Below are 23,517 nucleotides of genomic sequence, written 5' to 3'. Positions count from 1 at the left end.
AATGCCCCCAATGGTGTTTTAATTTAGCTGTCACTATTATTCGATAACGTTTTTTGTAATGGATTATTGATCATGCAAAAAAGCCTCGTAAACATCTTTTGTTAAAAAATTTTAAATTTTATTCTCAGTGTATTTCGCCATTCAGGTAGCAACAACAGCGGCATTGTTAATTCACTGAAAGTGCGATCTATGCATTTTTGTTCTTCCTCGTTTTTTGGGATTTGCTTTAAGGCCCCTTCATTACGCCTCCCCTCTCACAATATCATGGAAACTTTCATCAAGAATATTTGTTTTCATTTAAGCTGTCATTGTGGGGCCGCATGACAATCTTACCCACTTTGGGTATGTCTTTTTTTTCATGTGCCATTTTCTTTTGTATTTTCATAGAGCCAAGTCGAGTCGAGAGGTTGAGTGAGGAGTGTTTTTGTTTTCATTTCAGCAAAGAATTCAACATATTTCTCTTTTTTTTAGCCATATATTTTTTCACTTTTTTTTTTTTGATTATTCAGCTCAGGTGAATAACAAAACGAATCACACAGTGTATTTGGGTTACAATTTCATTTTTTTTTGTGTGTTTAAAAACCATGTTTGTATTTTAATAAAAGTGAAAAAAAACGTTATTCAAGAAAAAAACGCTTTCTTCATCACTCTCTTGCTGCCATTGGGGCAAAATCAGAACATGAGCATGGTGTTTTTTTCAAAAGACACATTTCTGGCTGAAAATTAATACTATGACTGTCAGTACTGAGCCAGTTGAGGGCCTCTGTTTGTGCGAGTTTTATATTGGATTTAGTTCGCAGTGTGCTGAGTGACAAGTGATTTGGGGTTTTTATTATGGCCTCGTCTTGTCGTTGGCTTTGTTGGCAGCGCAGCAATGGACGAACTGACGACGGTCTTCTCATGGTGGTTAGGTTATGGTCAAAATGTGTTTAGAATATTTAAAACTGTTAGTCACTTCACTTGTCAACATTAATTGGTCTACACCAACTACCTCTTATTTACCCCCCCCCCCCCCCCATGGCCTTATAGTTGGAGGACAATTGAAATTGTCACTTTTTTAGTTCAACAAAAAGAGAAATTGAAACAAAATGCAAATTGAATAATATTTTAGTTTTGGAATTTCAAATAAACATTTCCTACAATAATTTATTTCTTTCATAATAAATTAAAAATATTTTAGAAATAAAATTTTGACAAAAAAAATTCGGGAAAAATAAAATTTGGCAAAATTTTTTAAAGGCATAAAATTTTTGCAAAAAGTTTTTCTATAAAAGTAAAATTTTGCAAAAATATTTTTTTTTCTTTTTTGGTTTGTAAGGCTAGAGATCATGAAAACAACAGAGCAAAAAACAAATTTTATCAAAATATTCTGCAAAAATGAAATTTTTACAAAATTCTCTAAAGAAATAAAATTTTTACAAAATTTTCTATAGAAATAAAATTTTTGACAAAATTTTCTATAAAAAGTAAATTTTGACAAAACTTCTATTGGAATAAAGTTCTGACAAAACATTCTATAAAATGGAAATTTTGACAAAATTTTTAATAAAAATTTTTTTTTAATTTTTTATAAAAAAAAAAATTTTGAAAAAATTTTTTATAAAAAAAATTTGAAAAAAATTTCTAAAAATGAAAATTTTGAAAAAATTGTCTAAAAATTAAAACGTTGACAAAATATTGTAGATAACGAGAGAATCGCTTGACAAATGACCATTTTACAGCTGTATCGGACGAACATATATATGGAAGCTATATCCAAATCTGAGTCTATTTCTATGAAATTTACCAGTGATATCGAGAGTCATAAGAAAATCCTTGCTGCCAAATTTCGAGAGAATCGGTTAATAAATGACCATTTTATAGCTGTATTATTGCAAATCGGACGAACATATATATGGAAGCTATATCTAAATCTGAACCGATTTCTATGAAATTTACCAGTGAAATCGAGAGTCATAAGAAAATCCTTCCCAACAAATTTCAAGAGAATCGGTCAACAAATGACCATTTCACTGTTGTATTACTAGAAATCGGTTGAACATATATATGGAAGCCATATCCAAATCTGAACCGATTTCTATGAAATTCGCCAGTGATATCGAGAGTCATAAGAAAATCCTTGCTGCCAAATTTCGAGAGAATCGGTTAATAAATGACTATTTTATTGCATTATTACTGCAAATCGGACAAACATATATATGGAAGCTATATCCAAATCTAAACCGATTTTTTCCAGTTTCAATAGGCATCGTCTCTAGACCGAAAAACATACCCATACCAAATTTGAAGACGATCGGATGAAAATTACAAATCAAGATGGACAGACGGGCATAGCTAATACGAATCAGAAAGTGATTCTGAGTCGATCGGTATACTTAACAATGGGTATATCTCTCTTCCTTTTGAGTGTTACAAACTAATTCACTAAGTTATAATATCCTGTACCACAGTAGTAGTGTAGGGTATAAATATCAATTTGTGTTTGTTTGTTTTTCTTTTACGTATAGACTAAATAACGGCAAAACCGATTTGCTTCAAATTTTCACATATGGTGAATAATGATCCCGTGGTGAAAATAAGGTACTTAGTTTTTTGATATCTGAAGGGGTGGCGGACCCTCCCACTTTCTCTAATTTTCAGAAACGTTAGATCTGGGATATGGTTGGTGCGACTTATGCGAAAATTTGTGCGCTCTCTTTTAGTAACCTAAAAAAAAGTTGGTATTCAAATTTCGGATGGTGTACCTAGGGGGGGCGCCCCACCCCCAAAACCCACCATATATATTTGTAGACCAATCAGGACAATATGGGACTCAAATGAAAGGTAATTGAGAGTGGAAAATGAATCTGATATTCAAATATGGAGTTGAAGTGTTTGTGGGGCAGCCCCACCCCCAAAACACCCCTAATTCAGACATATTTACCGACCATGCCAAAATGGGATTCAAATGAAAGGTATTTGCAAGTAGATTGCAAAAATGATATCCTCTTTCGGGACCAAGTTTTTGGAGGTCCTCATCTTGCCCAAAAAACACCGCTCAAAAAGTCTTATTTACTGATCACGGCAATATGGTGCTCAAACAAAAGGTATTTGAGTGTAGAATACGAATCTGATGTCCAAATGTGGGACCAAGTGTAAGGGGATTCACCCCCAAAGAGAAAAAATTTACGATTATACCAATATGGGGCTCAAATAAAAGGTATTTGGGAGTAAAACACAAATCTGTAATCAGTATTTGGGGAAAAGTGTCTATGAGGCCATCCCACCCCCTTAATACCACCCAAATAGGACGTATTTGCTGACCATTGCGATATGGGGCTCAAATAAGAGGTATTTCAGAGTAAAATTGCAAATTTTGCCCATGAACATTCCACTAGGGAACAGGGACAAACTTCTCACATATCAATGAGTGCAGTCCGATTCAAGTTTAAGCCCAATGATAAGGGGCCTCCTTTTTATATCCGAGTCCAAGCGGCGTGCCGCAGCGCGACACCTCTTTGGAGAGAAGTTTTACATGGCAGAATACCTCACAAATGTTGGCAGCATTAAGAGGGAAAAACCACTGCTGACAATTTTTTCTGATGGTCACGCCAGGTTTCGAACCCAGGCGTTCAGCGTCATAGGCGGACAGGCTTACCTCTGCACTACGGTGGCCTCCAGAGGGCAAAAAAGTCAAACTGGGAGATCGGTTTATATGGCAAGCCGAGTCCGGAAGGTGTGCCGCAGCGCGACACCACTTTGGAGAGAAGTTTTACATGGCATAGTACCTCACAAATGTTGGCAGCATTAAGAGGGGAAAATCACTGCTGAAAATTTTTTCTGATGGTCACGCCAGAATTCGAACCCAGGCGTTCAGCGTCATAGGTGGACATGCTAACCTCTGCGCTACGGTGGCCTCCAGAGGGCAAAAAAGTCAAACTGGGAGATCGGTTTATATGGCAAGCCGAGTCCGAAAGGCGTGCCGCAGCGCGACACCTCTTTGGAGAGAAGTTTTACATGGCATAGTACCTCACAAATGTTGGCAGCATTAAGAGGGGGAAACCACCGCTGAAAATTTTTTCTGATGGTCTCACCAGAAATCGAACCCAGGCTTTCAGCTTCATAGGCGGACATGCTAACCTCTGCGCTACGGTGGCCTCCAGAGGCCAAAAAAGTCAAACTGGGAGATTGGTTTATATGGCAGATCGGTTTATATATCAGGTTATATATCGATTTAACCATTCTTAGAACGACATATGCAAAATTTCAATTATATTGGATAAGAATTGCGCCCTCTAGAACCCCAAGTAGTCTAATCAGGAGATCGGTTTATATGGCGTCTATATCAGGCTGTGGACTGATTTAGACCATACTTGACATAGTTGTTGGAAATTAAAATAAAACAAATTTCCTCCCAAATCCGATAAGAAATGCGTTCTCTAGAAGCTCAAGAAGTCAAGACCCAAGATCGGATTATATGACAGCTATATCAGTTTATAGACCGATTTGAACCATTCTTAGCACAGTTGTTGAAAGTCATAACGAAACACGTCATGCTAAATCAAAGCCAAATCGAAAAGAAATTGCGCCCTCTATAGGCTCAAGAAGTCTAATCGGGAGCCCGGTTGATATGGCGGCTATATCAGGTTATGGACTAATTTAGACCATACTTGGAACAGTTGTTAGGAGTCATACTAGAACACTTCATGCAGAATTTCAGCCAAATTGTATAAGAATTGTGCCCTCTCCAATAAGCTCTAGAAGTCAAGACCCAAGATCGGTTTACAGCTATATCAGGTTATCAGCCGATTTAGACCATACTTGGCAGAGCCAAATTGGGTTAGAATTGCGCCCTCTGGAAGCTCTAAAAGTCAAGACCCGAGATCGGTTTATATGGCAGCCGTATCAAAACATGTACCGATTTGGCCCATTTACAATACCAACCGACCTACGCAAATAAGAAATATTTGTGCAAAATTTCAAGCGTCTAGCTTTACTCCATCGAAAATTAGCGTGCTTTTGATAGACGGACGGACATGGCTAGATCGACTTAAAATGTAATGACGAACGAGAATTTATATACTTTATGTGGTCTTGGACGCATATTTCGAGGTTTTACAAACGGAATGTTATACCCTCCATCCTACGGTAGAGGGTATAAAAATAAGATAAGAACCAAAAATTTTTATAAAAAAATTGTCTATAAAGTTAAAATTTTTAAAAATTTGAATTTTACTTTAAATTTAAAATTGTAATAAATTTGCACAAAAAAAAAGGACATTTTGCAAAATTTCTCTTTAAAAATATTTTATCAAGTTTTTCTTATTAAAATTCAAATCCAGATATTCTACGTGCTACACAGACAAGTTAACCTATGCACCTTCTCCGTGGCTTACAATACTAGTCAGAGAAATTTAAAAAGAAATTAATAACAAAAAAAAGCACAACTATACCATTTCGCTGTATTAAAAACTAAAGCTTCAAATGAAATGGAAAAAGAAAATCAATTAAACTTTGCCTCACAAAGGCCAAAAGAAATGGAAAACGTCCAAAAAGGCAAAGAAACATCAAAACAAAAGTCATAGGAAAAAGAAAGTGTTTATGGTCATAACTGCGATTTGTTTCGTGAGACAATAAAGGCAAGCGAGTGAGCGGTTAATAAAAAAAAACGGAAGTTTTATGAGGAAGATGTAAGAAAGCAATGGAATTTCAAACTTCAAAGTTCCCCCTTGTTCAAAAGCCAACAATACCAACTTAGCCAAAGGCAAAAAAATGCAACATCACTTAGGGGAAGTAGGAGAGCAATAGCGACAGCTACGGCTACAGCAACAAACAATTCGTGTGGCATGGCATACAACCGAAACGTGTTTCTCCCCACAGCCGCCAGTCTAATGTCGTCTTGTCTCTGTTATCTTCACCTGAAGATTGATTCTCAGTAGCAGCACCTGTTTGTTGGCTAGGACGAGAAAAAAAGCCCAAGGCTTATTGCATGTTGCCTTTGGCCCAAAGGCAAGCCAAGAAAGTCGGAAAAAATAAACCAGACCACCCGACTACAATGGAAATATGGTTGGTGCAAACGACTAAATTCCCATCATCATAAAAGTATTTGGCATGCCTTTAGCCGACACCAGATATTGCACCCTGGCGGTAAATAGCAGATGTACAAGTAGAGGAAAATCACCTTAGATGACAACGAACGATGCTGCCGTCTTCTTATGATGACGATGTCGTTTTGTAGTTGTAGTTGTTTGTGTTGTTCTTGTTGTTGTTGTTGCATCTATTGTCATTGTTTTCCTCGAAACATTGCAATGAGAGCTCTCTCAGAGCCCATTAAGTTTGAAATTATATTTTTTGTTGTTGTTAGCCTATTGTGATACTAAGTGCCCCTTCAGAGCCCCACCCCTCGTCGATTGGACAAATTCTTGAGCAGTTATTTCTTGTCATTATCCATGTTTTTGTAGTTGATATGTGCTTAGACCATGTTTTTATGCAATCTCATTGAATGAGTATAAATTTATGGAAATATTTGTTTTTTTTTTTTTAAGAGAAATACACTCGGAAAAAAATTGATTTTTATAAATTTTGAAAATTTAAAAAATTTTGAAAATTTAAAAAATTTTGAAAATTTATAAAAATTTTGTCAAAATTTTATCATTTTAAAGAATTTGAGCAAATTTTATTATTTTAAAGAATTTGAGCTAAATTAAAAATAATTTGGAAAATCTGGTTAAAAATTTTATTTTGTAATCAAAAACATTTGTCATTGATGTAATATCTGTAGAAATTATAAGGTTAGGTTGAAAAGAGGGTGTAGATATTAATCCGCCCCATGGCACTATGGATATACACCTAAGCCCGTAGTTGGCTTGTTGTGCGCTCTAAATACAAAATAAAATTAAACTCGATAAAGAAAATCTAAGTTAGGAATCCCGTGCTATTTACAAAATCCTTAATTGTTTTCCATGCCACTCTGCTTAGTTGGTTCATGTCTAGTATAGTGTCCCCACCTAAGTGCCGGTATCTGTTAGACGCGTAAGCCGGGCAATGATGAAGGAAATGCTCCAATGTATCATCATCTTCCCCGCATGCCCTACACATGCTATCACTTGCCGCACCGATTTTACCTAAGTGAGCTCGTAGTCCTATGTGTCCCGTTATGAGACCGATAGCTATACTGACCTCCTTCTGGCATCCTTTCAGTAATAGCCTCGTCTTCTCACGATCTGGATACCCCCATAGGATTTTCGCCGTCCTAATGATCACTGTTCCACAGGATTGCATGTCGTCGACACGAAAGGCTTCGGGTTGCAAAATGCAATGCAAAAATGTAAATTTTGTCCAAGAACATTCCACAAAGGAACAGGGGCAAACTTCTCACATATCAATGAGTTCAGTCCGATTCAAGTTTAAGCTCAATGATAAGGGGCCTCCCTTTTATAGCCGAGTCCGAATGGAGTGCCGCAGTGCGACATCTCTTTGGAGAGAAGTTTTACATGGCAGGTTGCTAAAAAGTTACGAGATGTGTATGGTGATAAAGCCTTAAAAGGAAGACAGTGTCAAAATTGGTTTCGCAAATTCCGTTCTGGAGATTTTTCACTTAAAGATGAGCCACGTTCAGGTCGGCCAAATGAAGTTGATGATGACGAAATCAAAGCATTAATCGAATTGGATCGTCATGTAACTGAGCGTGAGATAGGAGACAAGTTAAATATACCAAAATCAACCGTTCATTATCACATAAAAAGTCATAACTGGAGATGAAAAATGGATTGTTTACAACAACGTTAGTCGAAAACGAGCATGGTCCAAGCATGGTGAACCAGCTCAAACCACTTCAAAGGCTGATATCCACCAAAAGAAGGTTATGCTGTCTGTTTGGTGGGATTGGAAGGGTGTGGTATATTTTGAGCTGCTTCCAAGGAACCAAACGATTAATTCGGATGTTTACTGTCAACAATTGGACAAATTGAATACATCCATCAAGGAGAAGCGACCAGGATTGGTCAATCGTAAAGGTGTCATATTCCACCAGGACAACGCTAGACCGCACACATCTTTGGTCACTCGCCAAAAATTGAGGGAGCTTGGCTGGGAACTTTTGATGCATCCACCATATAGCCCTGACCTTGCACCATCAGACTACCATTTATTTCGATTGGTTATCGCACTTGGTTCAGTTTTTTGCAGATAAAGGCCAGAAGTTCTATGAGCGTGGAATACTAAATTTGCCTGGAAGATGGCAAAAGGTTATCGTACAAAATGGCAATTATATATTTGATTAAAGTTCATCTTACGTTTTATTAAAAGTGCATTTACTTTCTTTTAAAAAATCCGCAATTACTTTTTAGTCAACCCAATATTAATTTTTTTTTATTTACTTATTTAAATTTTTGTTTATTTATTTAAATTTTTTTATTTAATTTTTTTTTTTATTTTTCTGAGTGTATTTCTACATCATTACTGCAACATTCTCTGCTGGTTACATTGTTGTAACATCTTAAGTAATTAATGATAACATTAAAGGGCCTTTTGTTAGAGTATTGCACACACACTCGTATCTGTGAGAAAATCTATTGTCTTCTCTCAGCCATGGGGTGAGCTACTCGGTGGTGGTGGGTTTACTACAAAATTTAGTACATCTGTGTTATGTGTCTTTATCGTTAGCTCTGACTTGATCATCTCTTCATTATGGTTGTTATTGTTGCAATCATTTTTGAGAAATGAAAAAAAAAACACCTGGGAAATTTTAATTACTGCATATCGAAATGCAATGGCCCATCTCCCTGGGTTTTGGAACAATTGACACTTTTGTGGGGCTCCCCATTAATATCTATCAACGAAGAAGCAATGCCTCAGTTTATGAGACTAATCTCCAATGTTTCAATGGGGATTTTTTTTTTTTTTTTTAGTTTCAGCTTCAAACAATCATGGCCAATTTATGAACTGTTTTGTTCAACTTTTAAGTCTCTTGGACAATGGAAGCGTTACAAAATGTTAACACTTGGGTTTTTTTTTTCTGCTCTCCCCCCTATTGGGGCTATTTGGAGGTTTTTTTTTTTTTCTTTCTTGACATGGTCAGTTTTTAAGTGCCAAAAGATTTATTGAGTTATAAAAATGTGAATGTCTTCAAAGGGAATTCGGAGTTTCTTTGAAATTGTTTGGTGATTTTGTATAAAGGAATTACCAATGGTTGGCCAATTAGAAAGTTTTTCTTTTGCCAGGGAAAAGTGTCCCTTTGTATGATGGGGGCTATGGAGACAAAGTGTTTTTTAAGAAAATTCATTTCAATTGGAAATAGAAATTTTAAAACAAATGAATGAAATGTTTTAATAGAAATGATTCAAATGGCAAATTCATATTTAAATTCAATATTTCGATATTTTTATATAAAAGTTTGAGTTTTCTAACATATTAGACACTTGCCTACTAAAAATTTTCGAGACCATATTTTTATTTATAATTTTTTTTTATATATATTAAATATTTTATTGTTTTCTCATAAAAACATATTTTTTATTGCCATTTTTTCTTTTTTTTTTTTAATTTTTCCCTGACCTACTTCAGATGTGAACCTAATTAATTTATTTCCCCCCCAGAGGTGTCTTAACAAAATGACAATTGTGATGTTTTACTATGTGAATATTTGTTTTATTTAATTTTTTATTTCAGTTTTGCAAAAACAAAAAAAACTATAAAATATATCGTAAACCATATATCATGACACATTTGCTACTACATGATAGTTTTTGTTGTGATGGCCTCCACATGAAGACATCGTTTCGCATTTATGAGTTTCCTCTCAAGTATCGTCCACTTGTTGTTCATAACAAATGACTTTCGTTTTGTTAATTAGCTTTCATATGAAACTTGGGTTTTTTTCATAATTTTTATTAACTAATTACTTCCACAGTGGATGCGTGCGTAAGTACCAAGTACTAGTACTAGCAGGTACACTGAAAAAAATTACTAAATAATAGGAATGGGAAGATATACACATTAGCAGTGTGCATTGATATTGAGAAGGGGGCATTAATGTCAGGTGGACAGGGCTCTCACAGATAAGGTCATTCAAAGCAATAGATGGATAAGTTGCGAGTTTCATGGTAGTGAGAAACTACACCTCAGGAAGGCACAAGTTGGGTAATATTTTCTTAACTCTGCTGTATGTGGCCACTATTAAGAGGGAAAAGGAGGCTTAGGGTTTTATCTTTACATACATCATTGACATTAGTGGAGCTATGATAGTGAAATCAAATAGATCGCTGGAGACGGTTCTGGAATTCCGGCCTTTAGACATACAGCTTGAGTATGAGGTAGTCCTCGCAATCGCAACCTGGTAAACGAGGTGAAGAAAGCAAGTTTCAGATGATGATTAATGTCCTGTGTGAAACGCGAACACCAAGGATACAGCATACTTTGGTAATACAGATGACTCGAACCTTATGGAGAGAATGGGTTTGGTTGACGGCTTCGTGGATTCATAGATCGATCTAAAAAATCAAAAAAAAAGAACAAAATAAAAAAAAAAACTAAAAAAAAATAACAAAAATAAAAGAAACAAAAAATAAAAAATCAAAAAATTAAAAAATTTATAATAAAAAAAAAAACAAAAAATAAAAAGATAAAACTAAGAAAAAATTAAAAAAAAAAAAACAATTAGGAAGGGCAAAATTCGGACGGTGTCGTCTGCATAATACCCTACATCTTCGCTATATGTAAAATGTGGGAGCTATATCCAATTCTGAATCAATTTTAATGGACCTCGGTGGATGTCTTATGTTCAAACTGTTATAACTACGGTTGACAAATGACAACATTAAAGCAAATTACCCAAAATCTGACGAACATATAAAGGGTGATTTTTTTGAGGTTAGGATTTTCATGCATTAGTATTTGACAGATCACGTGGGATTTCAGACATGGTGTCAAAGAGAAAGATGCTCAGTATGCTTTGACATTTCATCATGAATAGACTTACTAACGAGCAACGCTTGCAAATCATTGAATTTTATTACCAAAATCAGTGTTCGGTTCGAAATGTGTTCATTCACCGTAACGTTGCGTCCAACAGCATCTTTGAAAAAATACGGTCCAATGATTCCACCAGCGTACAAACCACACCAAACAGTGCATTTTTCGGGATGCATGGGCAGTTCTTGAACGGCTTCTGGTTGCTCTTCACTCCAAATGCGGCAATTTTGCTTATTTACGTAGCCATTCAACCAGAAATGAGCCTCATCGCTGAACAAAATTTGTCAAAATTTGAACACATTTCGAACCGAACACTGATTTTGGTAATAAAATTCAATGATTTGCAAGCGTTGCTCGTTAGTAAGTCTATTCATGATGAAATGTCAAAGCATACTGAGCATCTTTCTCTTTGACACCATGTCTGAAATCCCACGAGATCTGTCAAATACTAATGCATGAAAATCCTAACCTCAAAAAAATCACCCTTTATATGGGAGCTATACCTAAATCTGAATCGATTTCGATTTCGAGCAAACTTCTCAGTTATTGTGCTAGTTGTCGAGGAAAGCGTTGTGCAAAATTTTTGCAAGATTGGCTTGTTGTGACTCCAGAAGTTAAAATGGGGGATATATATACATGAGAGCTATATCTAAATCTCAACCGATTTCCATGAAATTCACCAGTAATGTCGGAAGTCATAAGAAAATCCCTCCTGCCAAATTTCTACAGAATCGGTTAACAAATGACCATTTTATTGCATTATTACTGCAAATCGGACGAACATATATATGGAAGCTTTATCAAAATCTGAACCGATTTGGAGCAAACATCTCAGATATTGTGGTAGTCATCGAGGAAAGCGTTGTGCAAGATTTTGGCAAGATTGGTCAATAAATGCTCTTGCTGCGACTTTAGAAGTTAAAATCGGGTGATATACATATATGGCAGTTATGTCTAAATCTGAACCGATTTCCATGAAATTCACCTTTAATGTCGAGAGTCCAGAAGAAATCCTTTCTGCCAAATTTCGAGAGAATCGGTTAATAAATGGTCATTTTATTGGATTATTTCTCAAAATCGGACGAACATATATATGGAACCGATTTTTTCCAATTTCAATAGGCTACGTCTCTAGGCCAAAAAACATACCCATACCAAATTTGAAGACGAACGGATGACAACTGCGACCTGTACTTTGTAAATTGCAAATTTTGCCCATAAACGTTCCACTAAGGAACAGGGGCAAACTTCTCACATATCAATATGCGAAACCTCTTTGGAGATAAATTTTACATGGCATAGTACCTCCCAAATGTTGCCAGCATTAGGAGGGGAAAACCACCACTGAAACTTCTTTGCTGATGGTCTCGCCTGGATTCGAACCCAGGCGTTCAGCGCCGTAGGCGGACATACTAACCTCTGCGCTACGGTGGCCTCCGACCTGTACTTTTTACACAAATTAATATGGAGAGACAGACGGACATAGATAAATCGCGTCAGAAAGTGATTCTGAGTCGATCAGTATGCTTATCAATGGGTCAATCTCTCTCCTTCTGGGTGTTACAAACAAATGCACTCAGTATTATACCCTGTACCACAGTCGCGGTGTAGGGTATACAAATTAAAACTAAAAATTCGCGGCTTGTAAGGGCTCAAGTAGTCAAATCGGGAGAACGGTTTATATGGGAGCTATATTAGGTTATAGACCGATTTGGACCGAACTTGACATAGTTGTTGGCAGCTATAACAGAAGACCATGTGCAAAATTTCAGCCAAAACGGACAAAAATCGCGGCTTCTAGGGGCTCGAGAAGTCTAATCGGGAGATCGGTTTATATGGGAGCTATATCAGGTTCTTGACCGATTTGGACAGAACTTGGCACAATTGTTATCAGTCATAACATAACACTATGTGTAAAATTTTAGCCAAATCGGACAAAAATTAAGGCTTCCAGGGGCTCAAGAAGTCAAATCGGGAGATCGGTTTATATGGAAGGTATATGAGATTATAGACCGATTTAGACCGTACTTGGGACAATTGTTATCAGTCATAACAGAACACTATGTGCAAAATTTCAGCCAAATCGGACAAAAATTAAGGCTTCCAGGGGCTCGAGAAGTCAAATCGGGAGATCGGTTTATATGAGAGGTATATGAGATTATAGACCGATTTAGACCGTACTTGGCACAGTTGTTGAATGTAATAACAGAACACTATGTGCAAAATTTCAGCCAAATCGAAAAAAAAAATTAAGGCTTCCAGGGGCTCAAGAAGTCAAATCGGGAGATCGGTTTATATGGGAGCTATATCAGGTTCTTTACCGATTTGGGCCGTAGTTGGCACAGTCGGTGAATGTCATAACCTGCCATATAAACCGATCTTTGATCTTGACTTCTTGAGCCTCTAGAGGGCGCAATTCTTATCCGATTGGAATGAAATTTTACACGACGTGTTTTGTTATGATATCCAACAAATGTGCCAAGTATGGTTTTAATTGGTCCATAACCTGATATAGCTGCCATATAAACCGATCTTGAATCTTGACTTCTTGAGCCACTAGAGAGCGTAGTTCTTATCCGATTTGAATGAAATTTTGCACGAAGTATTTTGTTATGATATCCCACAATTGTGCCAAGTATTGTTCAAATCGGTGCATAACCTGATATAGCTGTCATATAAACCGATTTTGGGTCTTGACTTCTTGAGCCTCTAGAGGGCGCAATTCTTATCCGATTGGAATGAAATTTTGCACGAAGTATTTTGTTACGATATCCAACCATTTTGTGCCAAGTATGGTTCAAATCGGACAATAACCTGATATAGCTGTTATATAAACAGATCTGGGGACTTGACTTCTTGAGGTTCTAGAGGGCTCAATTCCTATCCGATTGGGCTGAAATTTTGCATTACTTATTTTATTCTTACTTTCAACAAATGTGTCAAATTAGGTTCAAATCCGTTCATAATCTGATATAGCTGCCATATAAACCGATCTTGGGTCTTGACTTCTTGAGCCTCTAGAGTGCGCAATTATTATCCGATTTGCCTGAAAATTTGTACGACGGATTCTCTCATGACGGTCTATAGCCCGATACAGCTCCCATATAAATCGATCTCTTTATTTTACTTCTTGAGCACCCAAAGGCCGCAATTCTTATTCGAATTGGCTGACATATTACATAGGTCTCCATATAAAATTTAATTGCGGTCCAAACCGCACCATATCTTGATATCACTCTAATAGCAGAGCAAATCTTTTCTTTTATACTTTTTTTTTCCTAAGAAGAGGTGCCGGGAAAGCACTCGAGAAATGCGATCCATGGTGGAGGGTATATAAGATTCGGCCCGGCCGAACTTAGCACGCTTTCACTTGTTTAAATCTATTAAATAAAGGGTGATTTTTTTGAGGTTAGGATTTTCATGCATTAGTATTTGACAGATCACGTGGGATTTCAGACATGGTGTCAAAGAGAAAGATGCTCAGTATGCTTTGACATTTCATCATGAATAGACTTACTAACGAGCAACGCTTGCAAATCATTGAATTTTATTACCAAAATCAGTATATATCTTTTTTCTCAGTGTATATACCCGTTTTTTTTGTCATTAACATTTAAACTAATAACACAATGTTTCATTTTTCTTTGCAGGTTTGTTTGCCTTTCTTGTCTTACTCATCATTATCTTGCACATCATCATCAGCATTGTTGTCGTCAGAATTTTTGTTTTTTTTTTTTATGGGCAACCACATCCACTCTGCCTTATGTGCTAAGACTGCAACAAAAAAACCAACCACCAGTGCCTACAAAACAATTTGCAACATTTAAGATGTTAGCTGCTTAAATGGAAATTACGTATCAATAAATTTATCCGGGCATACGCTCGCTATCCCCATTTAAGAAAATTTGCGAAAATCTCCCAAAAAATTTTTCTTTTGCGCCAGCAAAGAAAGTACAAAAATAAATTTGTCAACGCCATTGGAGGAATTGCGTTGTATTTGTTAGCGTTTTTTTTTTGTGTCTCGGTTTCGCCTCCGTTCTCCGTTCCTGCTCGTTCGGTCTTGTGGTATACGAGTATAATTTATAATTTTTGTCATTCTGTCCAAATAATTGAGTTAATATATAAAGCATTTGTGGTCCCTATACGTAAATGGGAGTGTGTGTATTTATATTTTGTTTTTTTTTTTATATAGAAAAAAATTTAATTTTGTCCTGAAATAAAAAGGAATGTATATTTAAAAAAAAAAGTTAAAAAAAAATTGTGAAATGCTTAAATCATAAAAAGTTGTAAAAAAACTGGAAAAATATATTTTTTTGTAATAAAAAAAAAATATTTTTCATTGACGCAAAACAATGTGGTCGTTGTGCTTTCCCTTTTTATCATCATCTTCGCCATTATTATGACTTCTCTGGCTATAAATATGGTCTTCCTGAAGGATTTACGAACGCGCATTAAGGGATATATACATGTATGTATTGTAAATATTTTAACTTAATTAAAAATTATTATATGTAAGAAAATTTTAACTTAAATGTAAGAAAATTTCAAAAATATATAAACCAACAAAAAAAATTTATTGGGAAATTTAAATGGGACCCTATTTGGATAATAATTCTGAGGCAGTTGTTTATTGAATTGACTTTTTATACCTTTACAACCTTTGTCCCTTATCATTGAGTTTATACTTGAATCGGAAAGCACTCATTGATGTGTGAGAATTTGCCCCCTCTCGGTTCCTGATGGTAATGTACTTCCTTAGTAAGGTAATGTTCTCATTAGGGGAGGGATGGCACCTCAGACATTTCGACTCAAATATGGATTTTAAATTTGTGCTGCATTTCCAAATCCCTTTAATTTGAGACCCATATTGCCTTGGCCGGTAAATATGAACCGTTTGGAGGGTATTTTGGGGTTGGGGCGGCCACCGGCACTTTGCACTGAAATTAGATATCAAAATCGTTCTTTATTCCCAACGGAAATGAAGTTCATTTTAGGGGGTGCTTTAGGGCGTACGCCAAAACATTTGGCTCCAAAATTGGATATCAAATTCGTTTTCTACTCCCGAATACCTTTCATTTGAGTCCCATATTGTCATAATGGGTCAAATAAACCATTTGACTTATCTTTAGGAGGAAAAGCGCCACCTAGACTTGAAGGCAAATTTTAATGCCATATTCGTTATCTACTCCCTAATACCTTTCATTTGAGTCCCATATAGCCATGGCCGGCTACAATGCCCATTTGGGGGTATTTTGGGGGTGGGCATCCTCCCTTTACATGGACCATAATGTGTTATGCCATATTTGTAATCTACTGCCTAATACTTTTCATTTGAGTCCCATATTGACATGAATTTCGACTTTATCTGTTTAGAAGAGATTTAGGGTTGGGAGGGGCCCCGCTGGGTACTTGAAGCCAAATTTTAATACCATATTCATTTTCTGCTCTCCAATACCTTACATTTGATATCCTTATTATGCCCATCGGACAACTTCCGGATATGGGTGGCATTTTTTGGGGTAAGGGGGAGGATCCGCCTCCACCCGATATCTAAAAATTATATAGCCTATGTTTCCTTCCAGACAAACGTACACAATCTATGAAAATTTTAAGAAAATCGGTTCAGCCAAATATCCTATAGTCATAATGGGTCTAATGGCGTTTTTAAAGGGTTGGCATGACCCCCTTTACTTCGATCTGATTTTGTAAGCCACATTCGAAATCTACTCCTGAATACCTTTCATTTGAGCTCCATATTGAAATGAATGTCCAATATGTCTGTTTAAGGAAGTTTTGAGGTTGGGGCGGCCCAATGGGTACTTTGACTCAAATTTTAATACCATATTCGTATTGTACTCTCCAATACCTTTCATTTGATACCTATATTGTTCCGATCGGTCCACTTTTGATTTTTGGCTAAGGGGGAGGGTCCTTCCCCCTTTCGATATCGAAAAATTATATAGCCTATGTTTCCTTCCAGAACAACCTACAGAATATGCGAAAATTTCGAGAAAATCGATTCTGCCGTTTTTCAGTCTATAGGTAACAAACAAATCTAATCCCCTATGTTCGTGATTGGCAAATATGCCCATTTTGGACGTTTTTGTGGGGGTGGGGTGACGCCCTATACTTGACATGAGTTTGTATGCCATATTCGTAATCTATTCCCGCATACTTTTCACGCCCTATACTTCGACATGAGTTTGTATGCCAGATTCGTAATCTATTCCCGCATACTTTTCATTTGATACCCATATTGTCCTTATCGGTCCACTTTTAATTTTGGGTGGTGTTTTTGGGACAGTCCGCCCCCTTCCGTTATCAATAACTTATAAAACCATTTCCTAATTCCATACCATATTCGTAATCTTCTCCCGAATACCTTTCATTTGAGTCCCATATTGTCATGATCGTCAAATAAACCTATTTTTAAAGGGTTTTGGGGCTGGGGCGGCCCCACAGGTACTTGGACCCAACTTTTATTATGAAATTCGTAATCTACTCTTGAATACCTTTCATTTAAATCCCATATTGTCCCGATCGGTACACTTTTTTTTGTGGGTAGTGCTCTTGGAGTAAGGGGGAGGGTCCGCCCCCCTTCCGATATCAAAAAATAATAAAGCCTATGTTTCCTTCCAGACCAACCTACACAATCTGTGAAAATTTGAAGGTTATCAGTTCAGCCTTGTTTGAGCCTATACGAAAAGCGGAATGACGCGTTTCGTAATTTGGTTACAATTACTCCTTAGCCATATTAGGTGCGAAGGCTTCAAGGGCCGTACGTTGGTATGTTGTACTCATACAGAATTTGTTGCGAAAACGCCTCTATAATGGTAAATACCATTTTAACCATCTCGAAAAGAAAATAAACTCGTACTCTACGCCGCTGTGTCTCTTCATTGTTATCACGTCCGTCACTGCTGATGGTCTCGCCAGGATTCGAACCCAGGCGTTCAGCGTCATAGGCGGACATGTTAACCTCTGCGCTACGGTGGCCTCCTGTCTCTTGTGCTCATTCCCTCATTAGCTGTGTCCCTCCCAGTATTATATGAGAACATATTGGGTTGCCCAAAAAGTAATTGCGGATTTTTCATATAGTCGGCGTTGACAAATTTTTTCACAGCTTGTGACTCTGTAATTGCATTCTTTCTTCTGTCAGTTATCAGCTGTTACTTTTAACTTGCTTTAGAAAAAAACGTGTAAAAAAAGTATAATTGATTAAGTTCATTCTAAGTTTTATTAAAAATGCATTTACTTTCTTTTAAAAAATCCGCAATTACTTTTTGGGCAACCCAATAATATACTGGTGATCGCTTGCTGTGTAAGTTTCTGGTACACTCCACTCTGTTATCTTCCCGATGGTTTCCTCGGACGCAAAGGTGATGCCCGGTATAGTGCCATCGCACCCGGGTCGCCATGCTATTTTCTTTATTCCTTGGCCCAAAAGCTATAGGCGATGGACCACTCCTCTCATACCTAATTCACTAAAAAACCTGTCCCCTATATATTCCAGCTGTCACTCGGTGAAATTTTACACCGTGGGAAGATTATGTCATTGTTATCAATGCGTGTCTTTAAAATTTGTAATCAAAAGTTCTTTAAAGCCACCTAAATTGGAAAATGCATTAAAAGTTTATGAAATGCTTCCAAATACATCCCATTAAATAAATCATTCAAGCCTTAAACATATTCTCCCATATTTCAAAAACGCATTGCAGACCAGAAGACACCTGCATCTAAATGGCCTCTTTAATGCTAGTTTGTTTTTTTTGTTTTTTGTTTTTAACACCATTGAGAATTTTATTTTATTTTTATGTTAGCAGCAAAACGACAAACAAACCTTCAATCAAATCCAAGGCATATAAGTTTCAAGGTTACCCCAATATCCCGTCCCGTCATCAACTGTAAAATGGTTTGATGTAAATTTATAGGCTTCAAGTCAGTCAGTGCCAGACTTCTTTGCGTCTGTTTGGGCAGTGCCCAGCCCAGCCCTGGCCAGAGGTCATTTTTATTTAATAAATGCCACAGACTCACAGACTGGGTTAAAAAGATCACACATTTAATTGGGTGAACAAACAAAAATGGCATAATCATAAAGAAAACATACAAGAGCTCAAATTACAACACCAAAAAAAAAGAGAAACACAAGCAGAGAATCGAAGGGTAGGGGGACTTGATGTGATCAACTCAACGACAACCCACGCACTTGTCTTGCTGTAACGGATATGCGTTTTGAACCGCATAACGAAATCAAAAAAATTTTAAACGCTCAACTTGTCATCGTTTAACTTCCACTTCCACTGTGAAAACAGTCATCGAAAAACTTGTCAAAACGACGGAAGTTTTAGTTCATTGAGGTTGGACGAAACTTTATTGTTGTAATTAGGGGAAGAGGTTTGTTGGGCTTTCAGAGGTTTGGGAAGAGGTTTGTTGGGCTTTCATTTATGCACAGGAAAAAAAAATAATTTCTTATTAAGGTCAAAATTTGACGGAATTTTGTATAAAAAATAATTATTTTGCCAATATATGTGGCAAAATATGTGTAAAAATAACATTTTGACAAAATTTACAGTTAGAAAAATTTTTGTTTGAACTTTCATAAAAAATAAAAGCTTACACCATTTTCCAAGAATATGAAATGTTTGCGAACTTTGATGGAACTAAAAAAAAAAAAAATAAATTGTAACAAGAAAAAATAAAAAAAATTAATTAATAAATATTAAAATTGAAAAATATTAAGAAAAAGAAAATTATTTATTTTAAAATTAGGAATATAAAACAAATAAAAAAAATTTAAACTAAAATAAGAAAATTTAAACAATTTAAAAATATGAGAAAAAAAATTGCTAGAAACCTATAAAAAAAAACAACAACAAAAACTATAACCTCAACTTTTTAAGAAAAATGTTCAATTTATTAAGAAAAATTGTCAACTTATTAAGAAAAATGTTCTATTTATTAAGTAAAATTTTCAACGTATTTAGAAAATTTTTCAACTTATAAAAAAATTGTTTTTGAATTTTTTTAAGAAAAATTTAAACCCTTTTATGGAAAATTTAAACAAAAAAAAATTTTTTTCAAGAAAAATTTTTTACTTTTTAAGAAAAAAAAAATTTTACTACTAAGAGAAAAATTTTGAAACTTTTGAAAAATTTTCTTATATTTTATTTAGTATTTATACCCTACACCAACACTGTGGCACTGGGTATTATAACTTAGAGCATTTGTTTGTAACACCCAGAACGAAGAGAGATAGAGCCATTGATAAGTATACAGATCGACTCAGAACCACTTTCAGATTCGATTTAGCTATGTCTGTCTGTCTGTATGCCCGTCTGTCCGTTCGGCTGTCTGTCCGTCTGCCCATGTTAATTTGTGTACAAACTACAGGTCGCAATTTTCATCCGATCGTCTTCAAATCTGGTATGAGAATGTTTTGCGGCCTAGAGACGAAGGCTTTTGAAATTGGAAAAAATCGGATCAGATTTGGATATAGCTCTCAATATATGTTCGTCCGATTTTCAGTAATAGTGCAATTAAATGCCCATTTGTTAACCGATTCTCTCGAAATTTGGCAGGAAGGAAATTCTTGTAACCCTCGGCTTTATTGGTGAATTTCAAAGAAATCGGTTCAGATTCAGATATAGCTCTCATATATATATATATCGCCCGATTTTCACTCCTAGAGCCATTGCAAGCGCATTTATTGACCAATCTTCTCAAAATTTTGTACAACGCCTTCTTCGACGATTACCACAATTTATGAAAGGTTTTCTTGAAATCGGTTCAGATTTGGATATAGCTCCCATATATATGTTCGTCCAATTTGCAGAAATAATGCTATAAAATGGTCATTTGTAAACCGATTCTCTCGAAATTTGGCAGGAAGGATTTTTTTACGACTGTCAACATTACTGGATAATTTCATGGAAATCGCTTCGGATTTAGATATAGCTCTCTTATATATATATCGCCCGATTTTCACTCCTAGAGCCACTGCAAGCTCATTGTTTGACCAATCTTGCCAACATTTTGCACAATGCTTTCCTCGACGACTGCCACAGTATCTGAGGAGTTTGCTCGCAATCGGTTCAGATTTAGATATAGCTCTCACATATATATGTTCGTCCGATTTTGAGAAATATTGCAAAAAAGTGATAATTTGTTAGCCGATTCTCTCGAAATTCGGCAGGAAGGATTTTTTTACGACTGTTCACATTACTAGATAATTTCATGGTAATCGGTTTAGATTTAGATATAGCTCCCAAATATATATATCGCCCGATTTTCACTCCTAGAGCCACTGCAAGCTCATTGTTTGACCAATCTTTCAAAAATTTTGCACAACGCTTTCCTCGACGACTACCACATTTTCTGAGAAGTCTGTTGGAATCGGTTCAGAATTAGATATAGCTCCCACCTATAGGTTCGTCAGATTTTGGGTAATTTGCTATAATGTTGTCATTTGTCAACCGTAGTTATTACTGTTTGACATATATTTAATCGCCGAGGTCCATCAAAATTGGTTCAGAATTGGATAAAGCTCCCACATTGAACTTATAGAGTAGGTGTAGGGTATTATACAGTCGGTACCGCCCGAGTTTTGCCCTTACTTACTGGTTTATTTCAAATAATATTTTCTTAGTAAACCATAACGAAGAAAATCTTTCGATCAATTCTGCAATTCTATTCAAATATTTTACATAAAATAATTTAAAATCGAATTTTCTCAGCATACAAGCTAAAAAATTATTTATATTCGTTTTAATTTTTTTGTGTGTAAAAAAAAAACCTTTCAATTATTTTTTGATCTTTTATGTGTTGCTGACGTATTCAAACCTATTTTTGTTGTTATAGTTTCTTAGGTAAACGGAAATTTAAAACCCTACATTTGTGTCAATATTTAAAAGACTAACTTAAGTTAAATCATCTACATCGGTTTCGATGTTTTTTTTGTTGTACTACTCAACAATAAATAACTTAGTCATGGTTTACCTGGCAGGGTTGTTGCGCGAATGGTTGAGGGGAAGTGAAAACAATTACTCATCCACACATATAATAATGTAGTGTGTGCGCAGTATAAGTGTACTTCCAATACAAGTGTAATCGATAGGAGGACCACCACCACCACCACAACGCTACCAGCGCCACCATATTTTTTTTTTTTTGGTAATATGAAACGAACAACGGAAGTAATACAGCTGTAATTTGTAAATAGTGGTGTCTTTTTTTTCAAACGAAAAAAAGTGTTAATTTGTTTAGTAAACGGAACAATAATAAAATATATATAAATCGATTACATTGTTGGTTGATTTTGTAAGAGAATTTCGGCAATATTTCTTAGGTGTTTGACTTTCGAAAAAATTGCATACAAAGAATTCGTCATAATTTTTAGCTAAATTCAACACTATAGACAGAGGAGGAGGGGGTGAAAATAATAGTAAACATATTACAAAAACAAATTAAAACAAAAATAAAAAATAAATACGAAAAACTGAATAAAGAGTAAACAAATTAAAAAAAAAAAAAAATAAATAAAAAATTAAAGAATAAAAAAAAAATTTTAAAATATATACCGAAGTCATAACAAAACACCTCACGCAAAATTTCAGCCAAATCGGATAAGAATTGCGCCCTCTTGAAGCTCAAGAAATCAAGACCCAAGATCGGTTTATATGGAAGATGTTTAAAAACATGGACTTATTTGATCTATACTTAGCGCAGTTGTTGGAAGTGATACCAAAACACCACGTCAAATCGGATAAGAATTGCGCCCTCTAGAGGCTTAAGAAGTCAAGATCTAAGATCGATTTATATGACAGCTATAACAGATTATGAACCGATTTGAATCATACTTAATACAGTTATTGGAAAAGATAACAAAACACCTCATGCTAAATTTCAGTCCAATCGGACTGGAATTGCGCCCTCTAGAGGCTCAATAAGTCTAGACCCAAGATCGGTTTATATATCAGCTATATCAGGTTATGGACCGATTTGAACCATAGTTAGCGCAGTTGCTGGAAGTGAGACCAAAAGACCACGTGCAAAATGGCAGTCAAATCGGACAAGAACTGCGCCCTCTAGTGGCTCAAGAAGTCAAATCGGGAGGTCGGTTTATATATGGGATCTATATAAGGTTTTAGACCCATTCGAACCATATTTGGTACATCCATTAAATGTGATAGAAGTCATCGTAGTATAAAATTTCTGCCATATTGGATAATAATAGCGCCCTCTAGAAGAAGTCACTGCGCAAAATTTCAGCTAAATTGGATAAGAATTTACCCCCTCTAGAGGCTCAGGAAGTCAAATCGGGAGAATTGTTTATATGGGAGCTAGAACAGGTTTTGGGCCGATTCAGACCATACTTGGTACATCCCATAAATGTCATAGAAGACGTCATAGTACAAAATTTCAGCCGAATCGGATAATAATTGCCCCCTCTAGAAGAAGTCACTGCGCAAAATTTCAACTAAATCGGATAATAATTACGCCCTCTAGAGGTTAAAAAATTTAAATCGGGAGAATGGTTTATATGGGAGCCATATGAGGTTTTAGACCGAT

At 35.8% G+C, this 23,517-nt stretch overlaps 1 protein-coding gene across 5 annotated transcripts in view; it reads left to right on the top strand.

Annotated features, from left to right (window-relative positions):
* Positions 1 to 23,517, top strand: part of LOC106090181 (serine/threonine-protein kinase N) — a 193,695-nt gene that overhangs the window by 61,091 nt on the left and 109,087 nt on the right. Inside the window, exon 1 of one of the 5 annotated variants that reach the window (XM_013256282.2) lies at positions 15,199 to 15,418. The exons of the other annotated variants lie outside the window; for them this stretch is intronic. Within the exon in view, the coding sequence (XP_013111736.2) occupies positions 15,350 to 15,418 (69 nt within the window). The 5' untranslated portion in view covers positions 15,199 to 15,349. Of the gene's footprint in view, positions 1 to 15,198; positions 15,419 to 23,517 lie in introns of those variants that run through there. 5 annotated transcript variants of the gene reach the window in all.

Source organism: Stomoxys calcitrans, chromosome 5, assembly GCF_963082655.1.
Source record: "Stomoxys calcitrans chromosome 5, idStoCalc2.1, whole genome shotgun sequence".
NCBI lineage: Eukaryota > Metazoa > Arthropoda > Insecta > Diptera > Muscidae > Stomoxys > Stomoxys calcitrans.
Note: the sequence above shows the minus strand (reverse complement) of the source record. Positions and strands in the feature narration are given on the sequence as shown.